Source organism: Panthera onca, chromosome X (genome assembly GCF_046562875.1).
Source record: "Panthera onca isolate mPanOnc1 chromosome X, mPanOnc1 haplotype 2, whole genome shotgun sequence".
NCBI classification, from domain to species: domain Eukaryota; kingdom Metazoa; phylum Chordata; class Mammalia; order Carnivora; family Felidae; genus Panthera; species Panthera onca.
The window spans coordinates 90,226,049-90,248,060 of record NC_138357.1 but is presented as its reverse complement, the minus strand read 5'-3'; the positions used below and the strand labels follow the sequence as shown (position 1 = coordinate 90,248,060).

General features: G+C 38.8%; 1 protein-coding gene across 9 annotated transcripts in view; it reads left to right on the top strand.

The window, feature by feature from the left end:
- Positions 1 to 21,547, top strand: part of KDM6A (lysine demethylase 6A) — a 207,132-nt gene extending 185,585 nt beyond the window's left edge. For 8 of the 9 annotated variants that reach the window (XM_081793061.1, XM_081793059.1, XM_081793066.1 and 5 more), the window contains 5 exons: positions 2,129 to 2,316; positions 3,139 to 3,280; positions 16,497 to 16,623; positions 19,335 to 19,505; positions 20,658 to 21,547. In XM_081793061.1, the coding sequence (XP_081649187.1) occupies positions 2,129 to 2,316; positions 3,139 to 3,280; positions 16,497 to 16,623; positions 19,335 to 19,505; positions 20,658 to 20,687 (658 nt within the window). In that variant the 3' untranslated portion in view covers positions 20,688 to 21,547. Of the gene's footprint in view, positions 1 to 2,128; positions 2,317 to 3,138; positions 3,281 to 11,739; positions 15,694 to 16,496; positions 16,624 to 19,334; positions 19,506 to 20,657 lie in introns of those variants that run through there. The other variant, XM_081793065.1, reaches the window with a different exon arrangement.
- The last annotated feature ends 465 nt before the right edge of the window (positions 21,548 to 22,012 follow it).

The following is a 22,012-nucleotide window of genomic DNA, read 5'->3' as shown; positions in this document are numbered from 1 at the left end:
TCTTGATTTAGTAAGAAGTGTAAATATAGTTACCCAGAACCCCACATTAGTCCCAAATTTCCTTATATACAAGCAAGAGATAACTACCCTTCACTGTTTATGCTATTTAACATACAGATTTCCTTTCTGATAAGAAATCCAAAGATGTGAAATTTTAAAGTTTCAGATGCTCTGATGAAATAACCTGATCTACTTTAATCTGTGCTTACTTTTATGGACCAGCAATCTGGTAGTAGCAGAGAAAGAGCAGTGCTGTGTAGGAAATAAATCTCCATCGCGCTCTAGAAAGATTTATATTTCTTAAACTGTGAGATAGTGGTATATTATTACAGCTACAGTGCACTGATCCTTATTCATTATTTCTGAGTAGGGATTTACAATCTTTAGGATTTAGAATTTTGGGGGGTTTTTCCCCCTTCTCTAAATGGGGAGGTAACCTGGGAACAAAGATAATTGGAAGAGACAGATCATGTCTAAAAAGTGTGAACTTGGAGATAATGAAAATATCAAGGTATGATGGGCTAGGTAAATTTAAGCTGCAGAAACAGCACTTGCTACTTCAGCATTTCAGTGTAATTTTGTTTCACAGAAGGATTGTTGCTTTTGATACTGACTGATGTTGACCATGTCTGTAGCTTGTGTTACGACTTTAAACAATATCTGTCTTGAAATAACCATTCACTTGAATATATGATAAAAAGGATGCTTTTTTGAGTAACTTTAATTTTTTGTTTTTTGGGGGGATGTTTTTTGCTTGCTTTTGGATAGAACGTTTTCTCCAATTTTATGATGGCAACACATGGGTGAAGTGGGAACAGGATTTGTGTTTGTAATCATATTTTGCTTCATAGGCAAGTTTTTCTGGACTGTATATCTACTTAGCCTTATCACAGACGGTAAGCCAATCCATATCCCTTGCAGTTAGGCTACCATTGGCAGTCTTTTCTAGACTTTGAAGAGCAGCCTTGCATTTTTTTCAAGGAAAAAAATAAGGCAGACATTCCATCTACATCAGAGGTTGGTGAGATTTTTCCACAGAGAGCCAGATAATAAATATTTTAGGCTTTACAGGTTATATGGTCTCTGTCACAACTGTGTCACTGCAGTAAATAGACAATCACACATAATAATATGCCAGTGAATGGGCATGGCTGTGTTCTAGTAAAATTTATATTTACAAAAATAGGCAGGCTGGATTTGGCCCACGGGCCCTGGTTTGCCAGCCCTTGATCTACACAAAAAATTAAATTTAAACCAATGAGAATAATTTCAAACTACACTTTATCCTTCGGCGCAGGACATAGAAATACAGTGAAGACTGTTTTCTTAGATCTTAAGGAAAGGAACATTTCCATTCTGCAAGTTTTTCCTTCCCCCAAACATAGCCAATTTAATTTTATAAAATTCTTCTGTAGGAAAAGTTTGCTATATAGTTTAAAAAATACTTCACATTGTATCTTGACAAGGTAGAATAAAAGGCCAGATTTTTAAGTAAAAGCTCGCTGCTAGGGTCCGTAGAGTGTTTCCAAAGTGTATTGGTGGTGGTGGCAGTGATGATGGTTATTTGTGCATGTGTGTGATTGTTCATTTTTTATGCCGTTGGTTTCAGCTGCCTAGTTTTAGGTAAGCAGTCTTCAGAACAGTAGAGGCTGACATCCTGTCCCCCTTTCCTACTTAGGATTCAAAACAGCAGTAGAGACCGTTCTGTTTTCCACCTTCCCTCAGAAATGGAAGTTCCTAATACTTACATGTACCTTCCCTTTACGTTTTAGAGATTTCTTGGTACTCCAGGAAGAAGGGTTCAGTCAGATAGCTTTTAGGGAAAGGAAAGGAAAGGAAAGGGGAAAAGAAAGGAAAGGTTCATGTATGTGTTACTTAAAAGGAGTTTTAGATTTCATTTGGATCTTGGAAAAATCAGCTTGAGGTCGTAGTACTGATCGTTGGAGAAGTTGTCAGTACTTAACTGTAATTTCACTCACTTTTCATAGAGTAGTTCTTCCACGGGCAATTATGTTTCAGTGCAATGCCAAAAGAGCATATTTTAATAACTTTTGACCTTGTTTTCCAGTCTTACTAAGTAGTTTATTAAAGTATTTGATCCATTCGCATTATTTTTTTCTTATTTCAGAAATAATTTGAATTTCCTAATGGGTTCTTGGTGGCCTAACCTTGAAGATCTTTATGAAGCAAATGTTCCAGTGTATAGGTTTATTCAGCGACCTGGAGATTTGGTCTGGATAAATGCAGGCACTGTTCATTGGGTTCAGGCTATTGGCTGGTGCAACAACATTGCTTGGAATGTTGGTCCACTTACAGGTATTTTAAAGAATATGCTAAAAAAAAAAACCCAAAACAGTTTAATTTATAAAAGATTGTATCTGATAGATTTATTTTTTTTTTTCTTGGAATATAACTCACTAGAAATTGGAGGAAAAGTTGTATCTCCTTGAGTAGAATTTTTATTTGTAGTACAAGAAATTGAATTCAAGTTAGTAGGTAGAAATCCAAGACCATAGATCTCAGCAAATAATAAATTTACGTCTTTATATACAAGGAAGATATACTTTTCATAATTTTTAGAGTGCTTGATTTTGTTTTATAAAGGAAACCCTTTATGGGAGAAGGCAAAGTAGAGTGGTTATTCATTCTTTGAAATGTTTCTTTTATGTGGTTATATCATATGAATAGCCCTATTATGTCAAAATCTGTTTGAATTATGCCTGCCTTCAGGCAGTAGATACTCCAGATTGAGAATATGGCCTTTGGAGCTAGAACGACCTGGATTAGGACCAGGACCTGTCTCTTGCAACTTTGGGCAAGTTATATAACCTCTCTGGGCCTCAATTTCTTCATCTGTATAATGGGAATAATAAAATTAATAAGGTGATGATAAAGATTAAATGAGATAATGTATAAAAATAGCTCAGCACAATGCCTGGCACATAGTTACAGTAAGCACTCTTTGTGTGTTCCCTACTATTGTTATGACCATAATTATCAAAGAAACATAAAAATTATTTTTGTAATGTTTTGAGGTTTTCAGAATTGGTATTGATGATATCATCTGAGGAGGTGATAATGGTAACTTCATATCTTTTGGTACTTTGGGTTGCTTTATAACTGTTTTTTTTTTCCTAGCCTGCCAGTATAAATTGGCAGTGGAACGGTACGAATGGAACAAATTGCAAAGTGTGAAGTCAATAGTACCCATGGTTCATCTTTCCTGGAATATGGCACGAAATATCAAGGTCTCAGATCCAAAGCTTTTTGAAATGATTAAGTAAGTGCTTTCTAAAACTGCTGTAGTCCCTCTCTTTTTGGGGAGTGTTAACTATTCAGTACTTCCCCCCCCCCCCCCCCCATTGAATTCTGTTGACATCACAACAAAATGGTCCAGAAGTCTAGTAAAATGTAATATGAGAATACACACAGTAAAAGTTTTCTTCCCTTCCAAATAGTCAGGACACTATGGTGCGAAGAGGAATGAAGGCACACGGATGGTTCTAAACCTGTAGATTCACAGACCAGTGCTTCCCCACTACCCTGTGAACCACCTGGTTCCTAGGAGAACTTGAGTTTTAATATCGAAAGACTGCCCTTAGTATCACGGGGACAGAATGGCATCACAAAATAATTTGCTGGTACAGAAAAATTAGCATTTAATATAGGGATTTAACTAAAACAGCAAGTTTTTAATTGTTTTAATGAGATCATCCTTCTTTAATTGTCCCTTTTCTTAGCTGCTTTAAACACCTAATGCAAGTTGTTTGAATATGTATATCCTAGTAAGCTTCTCATTTATTGTCAGTTTCTGTCCTAGCTATTTTGCAAATATTTTCAGAAGTATTATTTTCAAACAGTGCTATATAGCAGTGTTTCCCTAAACTGTATTTTCTACCACTGCTGACCCTACCCTGGAAAGGTGGGGGATTCTGGTCAAAGAAATACAGAAAAAGATGGATTAGATAAAGTTTTACAAGTCCTTTATTCTTTTATTAGTTTTTGTAAACTGTTGTAGAGACTGTAAGTGCTGGTGTGTTTTGTGAATGGGGAAGGAAGAGGGTTCTATAATGTATTTCCCAAACTTATTTGTTTGACCAGTATCTTTTAAGGGATTGATCTCAAAAACTCACTTTGGAATACACTGCTTTATACTCACTGATATAAAATAAGTTTTCGTCTTTGTTAAAGTAGTACTTACGTTAAATATTTCTCCTGCAGCTATATTAATTTGGTCACCATATGTTATTTTCAAAATACTGTCATTTAAAAGTAATCCTGCCTTAATAAAATGCTTTCAAACCTAAGTCCAAAATTTCCTTCACACAGAAATAGTGTGGCCAAGGTAACACGCCTCTGGATTATCTTACGATACAGTCCTTTATCACTTGGAGTATTTTATTTAGGCCTGGGCAGAAGTAGTAGGAGAGACACGAGGTAATGAAACCCAAATCATAGCAAGTGATGTACAAATCCTTTTAAAAAGTTGGATCTTGGGGACCGTATTCTATAAATGTAATTGGTGGTGGGGTGTGAGGACTTGTCTGTCCTTTTATCTCATTATATCTGACAGGAATCAAGGAAAGATCATTGTCATATCCTGTTCTTCCTACCTGGCCCACGTTAATTTAAACATCTCTCACTTCTATCATGTCCGTCCCTCCGCCCCCATCATCCTTGCCATCCTTCTGAACTCCCTCCAGTTTATCATTATCCCTCTTAACATTGGAAATGTTGAGTATCCACCCTTGTATCATCTTTGTTTTAAAATTGTGTTGTGTTGAAATTGGATACACACCAATTTGGCTGGTTTCCAACTCAAAATTACCCACGATACGGTTTTTCCTCCTACTTACCTTATTTTTTTTAACCTGAGTGCACTTACATACTCATTTGACTCTCGTTTTACTCTGCGCTACAAAATGTTCAATCATTTGAATCTTGATTGTGTCCCTCGTTATATTAAGAATTCTGCTCCCAGCTTGAGTTGTCATGAGATATGATTAGCAAGCTCCTTTTGTCATTACACTGATTGTAAATGTTCACCATAAATTCAGACCCCTAAACTTTGCTTCAGAAACGTCCCTCTTAAACCATAGTCGTTCAGCTGTTGCTACAAATGTACTTTTCCCCAGCCAGCATTGTTCGCTTTCTTTCATTTGTACTTTGTTTAATGAATATTCGCTGACTACGTTACAAGGCTCTGGGCTAGGCACAGAGGGTATGTGTGTTTGTCCAGCTGTATCAGGTGTAGGTCTTGTCTTGAAGGAAAAATGCATATAAATAAGTAGATTGAACGAAATACGACGACAAGTCCACTGGATTCTTTTCCAGCTCCACGGACTCAGAAAAGTCAGTGTACTCTGGGAAGCAGATAATTTGTGCGAAGGGTAAAGATTTGGAGGCAGGGAGAGGACAGAGGACGGAGGAGTAACACCTAAAGTCCGTTTAAGACCCAACTCTTGCGCCAGCAGAAAGATGCTTCGGTTCATCTACAAAGGAGTACATACCACATGTCCTTCAGTCCAGCATAGTCACATTTTCCTCCCATGAGGGAATAAATCCCTTTTCTTCACTTGAGCACCAGGCAAAATAGTTGGCTTATGTGGAGGGCCTTACTGTACTATTAGGATCATACTCGGCATGGAAAACTCCTTGCTCTGTGAGAGGCTCAGAGGAAGTCCTGCTGCCCAGAGGGCCAGCTCATCTTTTCCCCCTGCTCTCATTCTGTCCCCAACACCTACCTCTTTGGCTCCTCCCTCCCCCGACTTCTTCCGGCCTGGATATTTGCATGATCTTAAACGGATATAGGGCACAACTCTGCTACGTACGTGTTAACAACAGTTGGCGTACATTCGAGCTTGAGGACAAGTGTGTGGCGAATAGTAGAATAAGCTACAGTTGTAAAAGTTCTTGGTGGATTGTGTATTGTGTGCCGATCGCTAAGTCTGTTCTGTTAGCTTTTGGTGGGTTTTTAACTATTAGGATCTAATTTGGGTTTCCTACAGATCTTTCTAGCAGTGAAGTAAATAGAGGAAGTTTTTGCATGGTAAGAGAGAGGAATGAATCACAGGTAGTTTGGGTTTTCAAGTCTGGATCCTAGATGGTTTTAGTAATAATGCCAGCTAATAAGTGAAGTTTGGTGCTTCACTGAGCACTAAGAAGAGTGCTTCCCAGACTGTATCTCAGTTATACCTCTCAGCATCCCACGGTCACCCAGTTGGTTAGAGCCGAGATTTAAGCCCATAGCTGTCTTGTGTAAAAGCCACTTGTACGTATCTGTGGCACGGGACTTCATTTGGGGGCGGTGGCAAGTTTGAGGAGCCGGTAAAATAGTTGCATAGAGCTGTATAGCGGAAGCTGTAGGAAATGCAGAACTCCAGAGAGCGAAGTTAAAGCTGGCAGACTAGGGAGTCTTCTATCTAGCCGTTTGGTTTTGCCTTGAGAGAAAGAAAAGGGGAGGAGCTGGGGACAGAGCTTAGAGGAATACTTTCATTTAAGAAAAGCGGATAGGTGAACGAACTAAAGGCCAGAGGAGAGCATGGGGAATATATCGTTACAGAAATAGAGGGGGTCTTTTTCCACAGGCTCGTCGTTGCTGTAAAACTGTACCCACATCATTGCTTTGGTCCTCAAGCCTGGTATCGGTTTGTCCTGGCCTGTGAGCTGTACCAATTCTTAAGGAATGGTTCTCTCTTGGCATTCCTTTCCTCTGCCTGGAGTCGTTTTCTTCATCTCCTGTTTACTCCACCATCCATAGCACTTGGCTTTTTCTACCTTTGATATGCCCCAGTCACTTCTCTTGCTGCGCTCCCCAGTGACCAACTGATCCGAGCATGCAGAGGCACACACACGAGCTCATTCTTTCTTTAAAATCCCCATCTGTACCTCAGATCCGACCCCCACTTACTTCGTCAGCTCTTGTTCCCACCGATGCCGTCCGATGAGTGCTTGAATTTTCCATTTTATTTTTACTACTCTCTTTCACATTTTGAAGCCTCTAATCTGAACCGCAATGTTTACACCTCCCCCCTTTCTTCTCCTTGTTTGAATTCTCTTTTGGTATAAACGATCCATTCCGTACACATTGAACCTGTGACTTGTAGCCTGTTTTAAAAGAAAAAAAGTATCTGCTCCATGTAAGAAGTGGATTGGAGCTTAACTTCCTCCCTGAATTATTGTTTTTGGTTCTTAAATACTGTGAATCAACACTGTGACTTTTCTGTTTTAGGTCTTCGTAGCTAAGTTGTAATCAAAAAGAATGTAAGCAAAATTTACCTTGTGCCTTCACATCTCCTCACCCGTTCAGCTCTACCCGGTTCTTTTCGTGCCTTCGTATTTGTTTGATATTTGTCGTGAACTGAGTTGGTGCTGTGGTATCGTGCTCGGGGAGAAAGGGATTTGATGACTTCTCAGGCCGCTTATAATAAATGGGGAAATAGTCAATACGTTCAAATACGTGATCTTTGCTTGTGAAGATACTGCTTAAAAAAGTGAGGGAGCACAGAGCAAGGCACTTCTGAGAGAGGGGTACATTTAGGAAGGGCCCCACAGAAGTAGCAGGACTGCAGCTCCATGGTCCTTTATCCTAAACCCCTTCGGCCAAATGTAGCTCGGTATTCAGAATTCCTTGGGTTTAGAACAGTAATACAAGGCGCATGTGATCTGTTTTGTCCTTCGAGTAGGGTCTGTGACGTTATCCTGAAACCAAACACATTAGTATTTCTGCAGTAAATCTTACAGTCACTCTGATGAGCTAAGTGAAAACTATTTTATAGCCTCAAGTCAAGTTTTGACAGCAAATGAGTTTACGTAAAATTTATGAAAAATTGGCAGTAGTATAAGAGGTTGAAAGTGTGTTTGCACCAAGGGATTTAATAGTGGGAGAATGGTGCTATCTCCTGTTGTCACCTGCTAATTCCTTGATACCATTTTGAGAATGAATTACCTGTAGTTGCTTAAACAAGTCAGCGTTATTCTTGGTGGTTTTTTTTTTTTCTTTGCACTTTCCAAGTTCAAGTTGGGTCCTTTAGAGTCCTCCAGTTCCATAAAGTACTTTATCTGAGTAAGTCATGTAGCAATCTCTTTCAATTTCTACATCCTAGCTGTTTAACTAAAATACTCTAATCTTCATGCTCTGCTTCACATTCTCCCAAATACCTCCTACGTTGTTGGCATGGTCAAAAGACTGTTCATCATCTTGATTACTTCTTTCATTTCATAATGCAGTGAACTTGACTCGTAAAGTTAACAGCCTAACTCCTTAGAAAAATGGCAGTGGAAGCTCAGTATGTAACTCTCTCTTTTGATTTCCTTCAACTGTTTAAATGAACATAAAAACTTCTTTCCACATACCCCATACATCATAAGCAAACTTAGTTTCTCCTTCTTGAGACCAAACTTTTAAATGTCTTTTCGGGTCTGAGCCCTACTTCTTCACATCAGCTGAAGAGTATGGATTTAAACTTTTGTTGCGAAAAATTTCAGGTAGACTTCACATTGGCAACGGCTGCTAAAATCTTTTGAATGATGATCATATTTGCATATTAGATCAGTTGGCGGCAAGATGAAGCATAAAATGGAGCACAGAAGATTTAGAGGAATAAATGAGAATAGTCGCTGCAGTTCAGACAAGAGGAGAGACCAAGGTTTGAGGGTAAAATAGATGACACTTGGTGACGGACTGGGTGTGGAGGCGGGTGCTCCCGGGGCGTTGCCTTGGGCCGGGCAGCGGGACTTTCGTGCAGTTGATGAAGCTAGGGATCAAGGAAGAAGAGAGGAACCTAGTTAGGTGTGGGTTGGGATTACCAGCTTGGTGGGCTTTAGACATGCAGAACGTCAGTTCCTCGCATGATGTTTTAGTGGGAGTCTCTGTCAGGTCACCAGATGGCTAGAGGGCTCTACTGCTTAGAGAAGGAGTCTGAGGTACACATTTATGGCTTTCAGCCAGCTGACGGGGACTCCCTCCTAAGGGGTACAAGTTAAATTTTCTGAACCATTAGCTATTTTTAAAGTAGAACAGTGCCCACACAAAGAAATGAAAGGAGAAAGACTGTAAACCTGAGGCCGCTTACCGATCGTTTCCTTTAATTCATGGAACTGTGACGAGCTTTCCAGTGTGATATCTTGTTCTTCTGTAAAATACGTCGTATTTGCTTATAACGCATTGCTGCACACCCCCGCTCCCGAACTGGTTTCTACTTTTTCCTCCAACTTTTTATTTTGTAATTTTTAAAATCTGCCAAACAAGTTGAAAGAAGAGTACAGTGAATACCTGATCTAACCTCATCTGGAGTCATCAGATAAGTTTTTGCTACATTCACTTAGCAGTCTCTGTATACACACGCATGGCACAGAGTTTTTTGGCTGAGCCATACGAAAAAGTAATTTGCAGACATTATGATACGACCCCAAATGCTTCAATCTGCATCTTTTAAGAATAAGGATATTCTCGTGTAACCACAGTACTGTTCAACATATTTAAGATGTGAAATTCAATAGTAATTAGATAATAGTCTACATTTGATATTCTCCCAACTACCCAAAAATGTCTTTTTGTAGCTCTTAAATCTCTCCACCCCACCAGCCCCTATGCTGACACTGAATTCAGTATGCAGACATTGTGTCTTCGGTCTCTTTTAAATCTACAAGTCAAGTCTTTTTATGTGATTTTTTTTTTTTTTTTTTTTTTTTTTGAAGAGGGCAGACTTTTGTGTTACACAGAGTTCCATGTTGTGAATTTGCTTTCTCATAATTTTATTTGGGTTGTACATTTTTGAGAACTATTGACAGCATTTACTTTTAGTAAACCCCTTTCCCACTCCAGTGTAAAACTATGTCATAGGTGGTCTCCTTAGTGGGTCTTGCATGAATGAGGTTTTACTTTAACACCTAAAATCGAAGGTGGGGAGATTATTGCTGCTGTTTATCCATCTTCATCAGAATATACGGTTTTTACCCTTTGGTTTTAATTTTAAAACTGGTTGGGAGCTAAGAGAAACGTTCTTTGAAAATTCATAATTCCCATTTTTCAGATATTTGAGATACATTGCCGTGGCCTGCATTTTCTCCCTGCGTAGTGCTGAGGCTCTTCTTAACGTCACTTTCATAAGACTCGTATATTCATTATGTTTTAGCATTGAAGTATTCCTTTTAGCAGGACCCTTGAAAAGGAATCAAATGATAGTGTAGCAAGTGAGCTCTGGAGCCGGTACTGATGAGATTTCCCTGTAGATTAACAGGCTTTCAGAGCAGTAGATTCTCTCAGATGCAGTTGAATGGTTTAATCTCAGTAGAGAAGGCCAATTCCAACAAATACAGCTTAAATTGCTGCAATCATGTTAGGCTGTTAGCAGGTTAATGTAATGATCGTATGTTTCTGACACATTGGAAACTCTGGTTTCGCCACCTCCTACTAGTTAGTTCCCCTGAAACCGCTGTGATGATAAGTAGTTTAGTACATTTTCAGATGTCAAAAACAGAATGCCAGATACCGCGTTTTCCTCTGAAAAGTTCAATATTAGGAAGTCTTAGATTTGGGAGGAGCATATCAGGCAGTGTGCAAAGGAGTAGAAGGCTAATTTTCCCAATATACAGTCTCTTGTCAACCTCCCCGTAATCTGCTAGGTGATTATACCTTCTAAAAATGCGAATAACTTATAAGCCAATACTTGAAAATAAATTGTCTAAAATTTCAATAGTACCAAGTCCATTAAAAACCACCCCCACAAACTTAAGTTCTTGTCATATCATTCTGTCATTCTTTTGACCACTTACAAAGCACTGTTTTTATATTTCTGTTTTCAAACGTACCATTTTATATGCACAATATTAATGCTTTATGTGCTTTCTCTGAGCCTTTTGTGTATATGTGATCATTATATGTTCGTTATTTGCCTTTCCTGTGTAATTTTCCAAAGTCTTAGATTCTGTGCTATTTAATACCTCAGGGAAATATTCCAGGCAGGGCAGCTCTGTGTAGTTGTTTGGAGTCCAACCTGCCTTCAAATCTCACCTTCTCCATTTATTGGCGGTGGGGGGAATGGGCAAATTACCAAACCCTACTGGTCTTTGTTTCCTTTTCTGAACAATGGGAATAAGAATTTTGTCTTTCTAATATAACGTCCACAAGTATTATGTGGGTCTTAGCCCAGAGTAAGCGCCCAGCAAATGGTAGCTGTAGTTCCAGTTATTAATATCAGTGATAGAAACCCCCATCACCTTCCGGTTTTCAGGTAATATTCATGGACCCAGTGCAGTGGTTCTCAAATGTGGGTAGTTTTGCCTCCTCCTGCCCCCTTCCTCAGGGAACATGAGGGCAATGTCCTGATTTGAATGGGACGGGTACTACGGGTATTTTGTGGGTAGAAGCTAGGGATACTGCTAAACATCCTACAGTGCACAGGACAGCCCCTCACAGCAAAGAATTATCCAGCCCAAAATGACAGTAATGCCCAGATTGAGAAATCCTGACCTAATGGGATCTCGACCAAATACTTGTAAATAATCTGTTTTGTGTTCTTTTTGGTATAATTATTGCACTTTTGGTTGGCACTCATTGCACCGCTTTTTCAAATTAAATAACTTCGGTTTATTCATGATACCATCATTTCAACACGGTTTAAGGATTTGACGTGTCAAATTTAAATACCACTAACTGCCAGGCACTAATGTAAGCACTTTATCTAACATATGTAATTGTCACAATAGCACTGTAAGTTAGGTGTCATCTTTTTGCAGGAAGGAAACTGACGCATGGAGGATAAGAAGTATGTGTGGAGCTGGGATTTGAACCCAGGCAGTCTAGCTCTAGAATGTTCTCTTATCTGCACTGCAGTTTTCTGTCTATGGTCTTACGGTAAACATGTCATTTGTGAAGTTGGTATCATACCAAGGCCTGTTGAAAAATAATGCTACAAGTTTTAGACATTGTTTCCCATCTCACCGCTTAAGAAGTAAGAGGTTTGCACTGGTTCTTACTTGCCTGATCATAAAAATCATCTGAGACTCTTACTAACTAGGTCTCTAGTCTCTGTTCTTAACAAGTAAATTCAGAGCTGTATGGGAAGAACCCTGGGAATCTCTGTCACAGTGGCCTAGATGAATCCTCTGATCAGGCAAGTCCCTAACATCCTAGACTAGATTAGATCGCTTAAAACTAACAGTATTCTTGTTTCCCCCTTTCGTTTGCACATATTATGGATTATTACCCTATCTACGTGATAGAAACTTCATCACAAGCATAGAGGTTTTGAGTTGAGTACACGTTACAGCAAACTGTTCAGTATTAGCTCCCTTTTCCCTTTGATTCCCATTTTTAAATGGATAAATGAGGTGTAGTCCAACTCTTTGGTAATCGCCAGTTGGCCTGATAATTGGATAAGAGGGGCTAGCCATGAAGACCAGTCCATTGTGCCTGTAGATCCTGGTGTCCTTGTCCTGGGGCTGGGTCTTCTAAAGCACCATTGTGTAAAACATTACAGTTGCTTTGTGAGAACACTGAATAAACAAAATCCAAAAACTCTAAAACTCTGCATCCTCATGGTTAACATTTGCTTTCATGCTTGATTTTCCATCCAAGAGTTTAAAATTCTTAAGATACCCATTTTATCATTGACTGAGACCTTGATTTTCCGCCATGTGGTTGGTTCAAATGAAACTGTTCGATGTCTTCCTGACATTCAGACACTCCCTGTTGTCCTAGAGGAATGTTCCCCTGGAGTGACAGGTGGCAGGTATGTTTCAAAGGCTCACATGTTGGCTCAGTTTGCCTGCGTGGCTCTTTTCAGGAAGATTGGTCAAGGCGAGGCACCTCTTGGTGTACTTTAATTTTGTGCACCACCTACTTCTTAGTGGCTAAGATTGTTACCGTAAAGATTTAGAAAGTGTCACGCCAAGTTAACCCATCCATGTTTCATCTGATATTTGGGAACTTACTTTGGCAACTTGGTCAGGTTGCGCCCAGAATGTCTGAGTAGTTCCCAGTGTCGTCTTAACTTCAACATTACGTAACGTCACTATGGCTTTGTTCCTTTATTTTCCTGTCCCCAGAAATCCCATCCCAAGATTAAAATCTTGTAAGAACAGTTATTTGTTCCCTAAATAATCCCCATACTAGCTTTGTTCATGGCATTCCCTCTGCCTAGAAGATCCTTTCCTCCCACCTCTCCTTGCTCACATTTAAATTGACAACTTCTTTATGGAAACTGCTGTGATTTCCCATCCCCCCTCAACTGAAGATGAGCTTCTCCTTCCTTCTAGCATTCGTGGCATACTTTTGTCTATTTATCTTTTGCCCAGTGTGTTGATTATGATTATATTGTACATTATCGTTTGTCCTTACATTTGTCTTGAGTTTTCTTATTCTGGTATTTCAAGTATATTTGTATTTCTAGGCCCTTTGTAACATGGTTCTCTAAAAGTTCATCCCTCTTGTGGGTCCATCTTTGTAGATGGCTTTTTGGGGTGGATTAGATTCTACTGTGTAACCTCAAATACAACAAGCCCTCACTCAGCCTCTTCCTTGTGGTTTTCTTCCAGGCTAGAGCTGTCTTTAATATCCCCTGCCTTTTTGTGTAGTCTTTCATCCAGACAGCTAAAAACAGGGCTTGGGTCCTGACACCAGACTGATCTTAAAAGTCAAAGAATTCCCTGCTTCTCTAGCTCCTGAAATCATTTCTGATCCTGTTCCTAAAATGCATCTGTTAAAAACAGCATCTTCTGTCTTCTACATTTTTACACTTTTTGCTAGTGCTGTATTTCGCTTTTAACAAGTTGCATTCTTCATTGCTGTAAGATAAATTTATTAAAACTCATCAAAAGGGAAGTGAAGAGGAAACGACAACAGTGATTTTGATTCTTACTTTTTAAGCTCTTCGATACACTCAAATGTCTTCATATGAAATCAGAGTCTGTGATTAACCAAAACAGAACAGGTGACTGTTAAGTCTTGAATATTAGATCTTTCTAGGAATCCTTTCCCCAAATGTTTTTATTTTCTATGGATTTTTCCCTACCCTTCAGTTGAATCACATCCTTTCTCTAGGACCTGCTCATTGCTGTGGACTCCAGAAGAGCCTCTGTTTCTCTCAATTCTCCTTCTGTTTCAACTGCTACCTTTTGAAAATGGGAAGAAACAAAAACTTTGAAGGAAAAGACCTAAGGACAAGGGGGGGAAGCCACAATTTGGTGATTCGTTGTCAGATCGCATTAGTTGAATTGATGGTTTTCTAGTCTCCCAAAATAATAATTCTGGAGCTGTGATTCCAGAAGCAGAATACTCATGCCTTAGTATTTACTCCTAATAACCCTAGCTCTAACCCTTCATTGTTTGCAGGAAAAAAATACATACTAATCGCCTTTTTCTGGGTGAAACTACCCGATGAGCCATAAATTATAAACTGTAGTCTACCAAAGAGGTCTGTAGCATTGGAGGTTAAAGTTCATTCGCTGAGTAGAGTGGAGTAGTACTCCACAGAAGCCAGGCTGTGTGTTTGAAAAACAAAAACTTAAATTTGCTGAGCTTTTAAGAATCTCATGTTCAAAAGAGAAGACGGGGGGAGCAGGCAGGTAGAAAGACAGGAAGAGAGACCAGCAAGAAGAGTACAGTGTGAGATAGCAGAGGCTGGAGGTTTTGTTTTTACAAACCCCTAGCCCAACCATTTCAAAATAAGCTTTATGACATCACACAAATTTTGCTTCTCTGAACCCTAGTTTGCTCATTCGTAAGATGGAGATGTGCCTCTTGCACAGGGTTACGTGGCATAACATGTCTCAAGTCCCTAATACCATGCTTCCTGTTTCTTACGTTTTATTATTTATGTCCTTTATTGTATTATTACTTTTGTTTGTTCTCTCACACAAGAGCGTAGCGGAGTCTGCAAATCTTCCAAAGGTATCGGCAAAGTTTTAGGCGTTACTTTCCTGTGAAAGAGACCTTATTTTGAGGCCCTGCTTGGAAAACTTGTTCAGTAAGCTCAGTGGCATCAGGGGCGAATTGTATGTGACACGGAGAGGTTAAAAAGGGAGGAGCAGGTACTGTTCAAGAGCTGGTGGCACAGTCTGGAATTACATGCCCTCTCTTTTTGCCCTGATCTGACTTTTTACTTGCTACCTCCCCTGACACCTCTTTCCTGCCCCTTCCACACACAGCTGCCCTACCTTTGACCTGCAACCAGAATCTAAAGCTTACTTGGTTTCTACGTAAGTTAAACACAACAATTGCCGGAGCCAAACTAAGAGTGAAATTCTTTGAATATGAAACTGAAAGGATCTGCCTTACAACTGTAAAGCTGCTGTTGTTGTATATTTGTTAAATAAATTAACACATATTTTTAGGCATCTTTTTTACCTTGGTTTGAATGTACATGGGTTCTGATGAGTAACAATGCTATGACCTTGTAACTTAGGAAATAGAAAGGAAATGTAAATTAAGAGAAATTAAATATGCTATTATGATACTTTAAATTTCACTTAAGTAATCATGTTTATTGAGCACCTACTATATGCCAGGCACTGTCCTAGGCAGTGAATAAAGTAGGCAGGAACTTTGCTTTCAAACAGTACTCAGTTGCTAAACCCATTTCCTTTTCTTTAGGGCATTTTCATTGTCTCTGAATTTGAGAGCTGAAAAGTACCTCAGAGATCTTCTAGTCCAGCCTCTTGCAAATGGAGAACCTGAGCCAGTAATTCACAGGAGAGTCAAGAGAATTTAGCAGACAATTCCAAGTAATGACAGCAAACTGTAGGGAAACCAGCACAAATTGAGGATTCACTGTATCGTTAGTATCATGAGTGTAGAAAAGTTATAAATTACTACAAGAAGAGTTCACTCGTGGTAGTGTAAATGAAAGATTCCACTATATTATCCTCAAGTTAAAATCAAGTAATGTCTTTTTTTCTTCTTTAGCACTGTAGAGAAACCAATTTTGTATCGTGTAGTGCCTAAATCTATAAATGGTTTTCTGTGTATAGACTCAGAAGTTTCAGAAGCAGTTACGCAGACGATGCCGTTTACGAGTGTCCAGGTAGTAGTGGTAGAAATAATGTGCCTTCCTGCCTTAATAGAATCATAGCAGTTCATATCTGGAATTTATACCCCTTAGGTCAAGGGTGAGGACATTGACTCCCAAAGAGGTTAATTGACTTGCCCAAATAAGAGCCAAAACTAGCAACTTCTATTTAAGCAAGGAGTCAGGGTTGGTTTTTTTTTGTTTGTTTGTTTGTTTGTTTTTGTTTTTTATATTAAGGTCACTATATTTTGATATTCAGATATCCATTTTCATCTTTAAATGATCTAATATTGTCATCAGACTTGCTGAGCGTTGGCCTTATTTTTTTTTTTAATTAAGACACTATCTGAGAAATTTACAAAAGATAAAGTCACAGATATTACAACCTGGTCTCTTGGCATTTCTATATTTCTGGTAGTTCATCTCTTATGCTAAAAACATCCAGTCCTCTGTTGCTGGTCATAAATAATTTTTCCCCCATAATAGGTATTGTCTTCTGAGAACTCTGAAGCAATGTCAGACATTGAGGGAAGCTCTCATTGCTGCAGGAAAAGAGATTATATGGCATGGGCGGACAAAAGAAGAGCCTGCACATTACTGTAGCATTTGTGAGGTAAGTAACCGATGTTATCCACAGTTGTTTTGTAAAGCCTCTTACCTCTCTACTTTCGGTTTCTCTCGAGTGACTTTTCTTTAAAATGTACGTATACCCATATGTCCTGCAGCTTACTGAATTTGACATTGTGTTCAATCTTGTTATTTTATAAAGCCTCTTACCTCCCTACTTTTGGATTCTCTTTAGTTACTTTTATTTGAAATGTGTTTATGCTCTTCTGTCCTGCAGCTTCCTGCAATTGACATTGTGTTCAGGCTTGTTATTTTCTTGTTACTTAGCTATTTTATTAAAATTGAATCTCAGGACATACTGTTTTGGTAACAATGAATTAATTCTAAAAGTAATCTACTACAGTGTCCTCTGTCTGAGGGATATTTTAACAAATGATGATCATCAAGAAGTTTAGTCTTGAGATTTTAAACTGGGAATAATCCAGATGTATGCAGAAGACAGGAAAGTGGATGTAGCTTGGTACAGCTCCGGGCAGATCACTGTTCGCTCTAGTGTAATTCCTAAGACATTGGTCAATCTCCTGTGGCCAAGGCTGGCAAGAGAAGCAGAAACCAATATTAATGTGGTACCTGTTCTGAAGGAGCTTACATTCTACTCGGAGAAGACCAGTTATAAACAACTAATTGTACATGAGCCTGTGGTGAATGTGAGGTTGGTCTTACTGACTTACGATAACACTGAGGGGGAGGGTGACCTAATTTTCCCTCCTGGTATCGGTATAAGAGTTCACAAAAGTATTAAAGTTTGAGTCCATCCTTCAAGGATGAGTGAGTATGACTTCGGTGGGCTAAAAAATGGTGAGAATTAGAGGTAGAGTGAATGTTATTATGAGGCCCACGACTTGGGAAATGGAATGGCTTATTCAGAAAAGGGTTAAGTCGTCCAGTGTGGCTGGCACACAGGCAGTGCAAATTCTACTTAAGAGTCTAGGTGGTAGGAAGCTTTGCTGAGCATCAGCAACGGTGGGTATGTGTTTCAAAGAGAAATGTGATTGGAGAGAATGGAGATAGGAAGCTATGTTACAGGGGTCTTAATTAAGAGTTGTTATCCTAAGGCCTTCCCTAGATTGTAGTGCGAATATTAAAGAAGGAGAGGAATTCAAGAATATTTAGAGAGTAAAATCCACAAGACAACTCATCAAATGGCCGAAGTGAGGGACAGGTTGAAGAATGCTTACAAATTTCCTAGTTCGGATCATGAGGTTCACGTTGTTGTTCATTGATAGTAATGGTAAAATGGTGGGTGAATACTGAGATTTTAGTGAACACACTGTTCAAAGAAGACATGAGGTCATGAGCATATTCTCATTGAATAAATTCTTTGAATTTGATTGTATAAATTCAAGGATTTGCCAAAGCCAAGGATGTTAGTGATCCATTTCAAACCTTGAAATTCTGTATTCTGACACTGACGTTTATTTGAAATGGTTGAATCCATCAGCTTTTCTGATGTTGTATAACTGGCCAAAGTTAAATCTTTGGGAGTTCATGGGCACCCGGGTGGCTCACTTAAGCATCCGGCTCTTGATTTCGGTTCAGGTCCTGATCTCAGAGTCATGAGTTCGAGCCCCACATCAGGCTATGCACTGGGCGTGGAGCCTGCTTAAGAGTCTCAATCTTCCCCTCCCTCTACTTCTCTCCCACTCGCTTGCTCATGCTCTCTCTCAAAAGTCTTTGGGAGATCAGATAGGTGTGTTATGCCTCAAAAAAAAAAAAAAAAAAAAAAAAGGTGTATACGCTTTTCAGAATTTGAGAATGACTCCTATCCCTAACTGTTCTTTCTTATCCCCCCTGAACCTTAGCAATTCATCAGTCTTTCTGTAAAAGTTAGAGGTTATTATTTCTAAAATCATCCGATACTCATGAGCACACTTTTTGCTTGTACTCCTGTTCCCTCACATGAGGCTTATAACTGAATACTCACCGTCACTGACCTCTTCAGTTTCCTCATCTGTAAAATCAGATTATATTTATTCACCACGTAGGTTTTGAGGTTTGTGTGAGCAGTGTGGTATGTTCTGGAGGTACAAAAGTGAGTAAAGCATAGTCTTCATCTGAGGAGCTCAGTCTGTGGGAGAAGACAGTACTCCGTGATGAGTACCGACAAGTAAATGGAAAATAACAATCACTTTCTTCTGGTAGTATGCCAGTGTTTTGGATTCAAAACAAAAATAGGCTGACCTTGATCAGCCTTTGAACTAGGCTTTTGCCAGTGGTTGTAACGAGTGTGTCATTCTCTGAGATCGTTCCCCTACATGTGCAGTGCCACCCATGTCTTTGGGTTTGGTGCAGAATATACCTGGCTCTCTTAAAGATTCTCAGACATGACCATGTTTGTCTTAGTACCTACTCTTTTTTTTATTTAATGTTTATTTATTTTTGAGAGAGGAAGAGCGTGCAAGCAGGGGAAGGGCAGAGAGAGAGAGAGAGACAGAGAATCCAAAGCAGGCTCAGGCTCTGAGCTGTCAGCACAGAGCCCAATGCGGGGCTCCAACCCACGGACCGCGAGATCATGACCTGAGCCGAAGTTGGGTGCTTAACCGACTGAGCCACCCAGGCGCCCCTTAGTACCTACTCTTAACCAGAGATCACTGTCCACAATTCCACGTAAAGCAGAATTCTGTGGTTATACCAAAACAGTACAATAAATAAATACCATGATCTCCACTGAATGCTTTTTCTCTTGCATAAAAATAGGTGGAGGTTTTTGATCTGCTCTTTGTCACTAATGAGAGCAATTCTCGAAAGACCTACATAGTGCATTGCCAAGATTGTGCACGAAAAACCAGCGGAAACCTGGAAAATTTTGTGGTGCTAGAACAGTATAAAATGGAGGACCTGATGCAAGTCTATGACCAATTTACATTAGTAAGTGAAATGAACATGTGAGTACATACTTAGCTGGATAGGGAAGCGGCAGTGTTTGTTCTGCCACCTGAAAAGTAGGAGGTAATGGAATATTTAAATTTTCCTTTTGCTTGTTGGATACTGCATGAGGAAACAGTCATATCATTCCTTCCAAGTATTTATTCCTATGAACTTGGTGTATTTCATTTTCACTTTTCTTCCTGGGTGAGTCCAAGGCTGAATAATGTCACAGTAATGACATTTTAAAATCTTTCTGTGCTTTTAGAACACTGTCATAGCCTTTGTGTCATTTGATTTCGGTTGATAAAATGTGTACATAGGTTATTAGTGTCCACAAAATGAATCCGTAAGTGTGGTCTTAAATAGACTTGGGCTTTTACAGCTAATTATATTTATTTAAAGTTTTGTCGTTACCAGAACTATTAACCTCCTGGGAATATTTGATGGAGCTTAACTTCCTGGTACGTTACATAACCTTATGAAATTCAAGTATACTTACAAGTTTTACACAGTTTTTAATGTTAACCGGCAGATGCTTAGGGGGAAGCTTTTTACTCTAGCGTATCAATAGTTTCATGAATAGAAACACAGATATAATTTACGAATTGTTGACTTCCTCCAGTACTTTTCTCTTAGTGAGAAAAGTTTGATCAGTGATCAGAAACTGAATTACTGAAATGTAGCTCCCATTTTCACTTAAATGGTCTTCAAGATCGCTTGAAGAAGAAGACAATGGTCTGGAATTATGTTCAGCAAAATACATGATCTCGTTGAGACAGGTTCTGAAGCGAGCCACTGATGAAATTATAATCCGTGAAATCATTTTCCACAAGCCTTTTTTTGTTTTGTTTGTTTGGAAGCAGTCTAAAATACGGGCATCCTAATAACTTATCCTAAGAGGTTTTGACCGATTGGCGAAGTACAGAAAAAGGTGGGTGCGCTGAGTAGAGCAGTGGTCTCAAACCCTTAGGAAAATTGCCCAGGTGGGAGAAAGGTAAGGGAAGTTATTCTTTGACATTGTGTAGCAGGCCCTTGAACTTTCTTGAGAACCCTTACTTCGCCTACCTTCAGAGGCTGACTGTGCCTGTAGCCTTGAGCTAGGGAACACCGTTAACAGTGCGAATACCAAAGTAACGTCCCTTTTATTTTCAGGCTCCTCCATTACCATCCTCCTCATCTTGATAGTGTTCCATGGACGTTACATGAGACCTTTTCTGCTATTCAGGAAGTAACTCAGTTCTGCACCACTGGTTTTTGTAGCTATCTCGTAAGGCTGCTGGCTGAAAACTGTGTCTATGCAACCTTCCCAGTGCGGAGTGTCACCCAACTGGACAGGGGAGAGCACTGCTCCTACTCCGGGACTCTCCTGAAGCTGATCAGCTGTACTTCAGAGAAAAAAGAATAATAAATTCCATGTTTTGTATATATCTGACAAAACTGGCAAAATCATACAGACTACTGACTTGAAAACGACCTCTTTTATATTTCTCTATTTCTGGGCTGACGAATTGGTTTTCATCTATCTTTTCCCCTTCAGAATTTTCCTTGGAAAAAAAAAAAAAAAAAATAACTAGCCTAGCTGGTCATTTCTTTGTAAGGTAGTTAGCAATTTTAAGTCTTTCTTTGGTCAACTTTTTTTTAATGTGAAAAGTTAGGTAAGGAACTTTTTTACTGCTTTTATGTTTTTTCTGTCTTGTTTTGAAACCATGACGGTTATTACACTTTTGGTTCCTAAATAAAAATGTTTAAAAAATTAACAGCCAAGTCACAAAGATAATGGATTGCACATAGACTAAGGAATAAACTTCAGATTTGTGATTTTTGTTTCTAATCTTGATGTAAATTTACACTATTTATAAATACATATTTATTGCTTGAAAATATTTGTGAATGGAATGCTGTTATTTTTTCCAGATTTACCTGCCATTGAAATTTTAAGGAGTTCTGTAATTTCAAACACTACTCCTATTACATTTTCTATGTGTAAATAAAACTGCTTAGCATTGTACAGAAACTTTTATTAAAATTGTTTAATGTTTAAAGAGTTTTCTATTGTTTGAGTTTTAAAAAGACTTTATGTACAGTGCCCAGTTTTTGTTCATTTTTCAAATCTGATTATATATATTTTATATATACTTCTGTATGTATATATAATATATATAGAAATCTGGATATATATGTATAAAGATTTAGAACTTAAATTTTTCTCGTTTTAAGTTTCACATCTATGGTAGATTTTTGAGGTGTCTACTGTAAAGTATTGCTTACAAAAGTATGATTATTTTTAAAGAAATATATATGGTATGTATCTTCAAGACCCAAAATGTCAGACTGGTTTATTGTGAAGTTGCAAATTACTGCAATGACAGACCAATAAACACTTGTGGCCAAAACATAGTATAATAGTAGAAAAGAAATAGTGATTGAACTTCAGATTTTAAAGGGAATGTGACGTGGGCTTGATAAATCTTGTACATCACTAAGTAGAGTTTTATATGGAAAAAAGG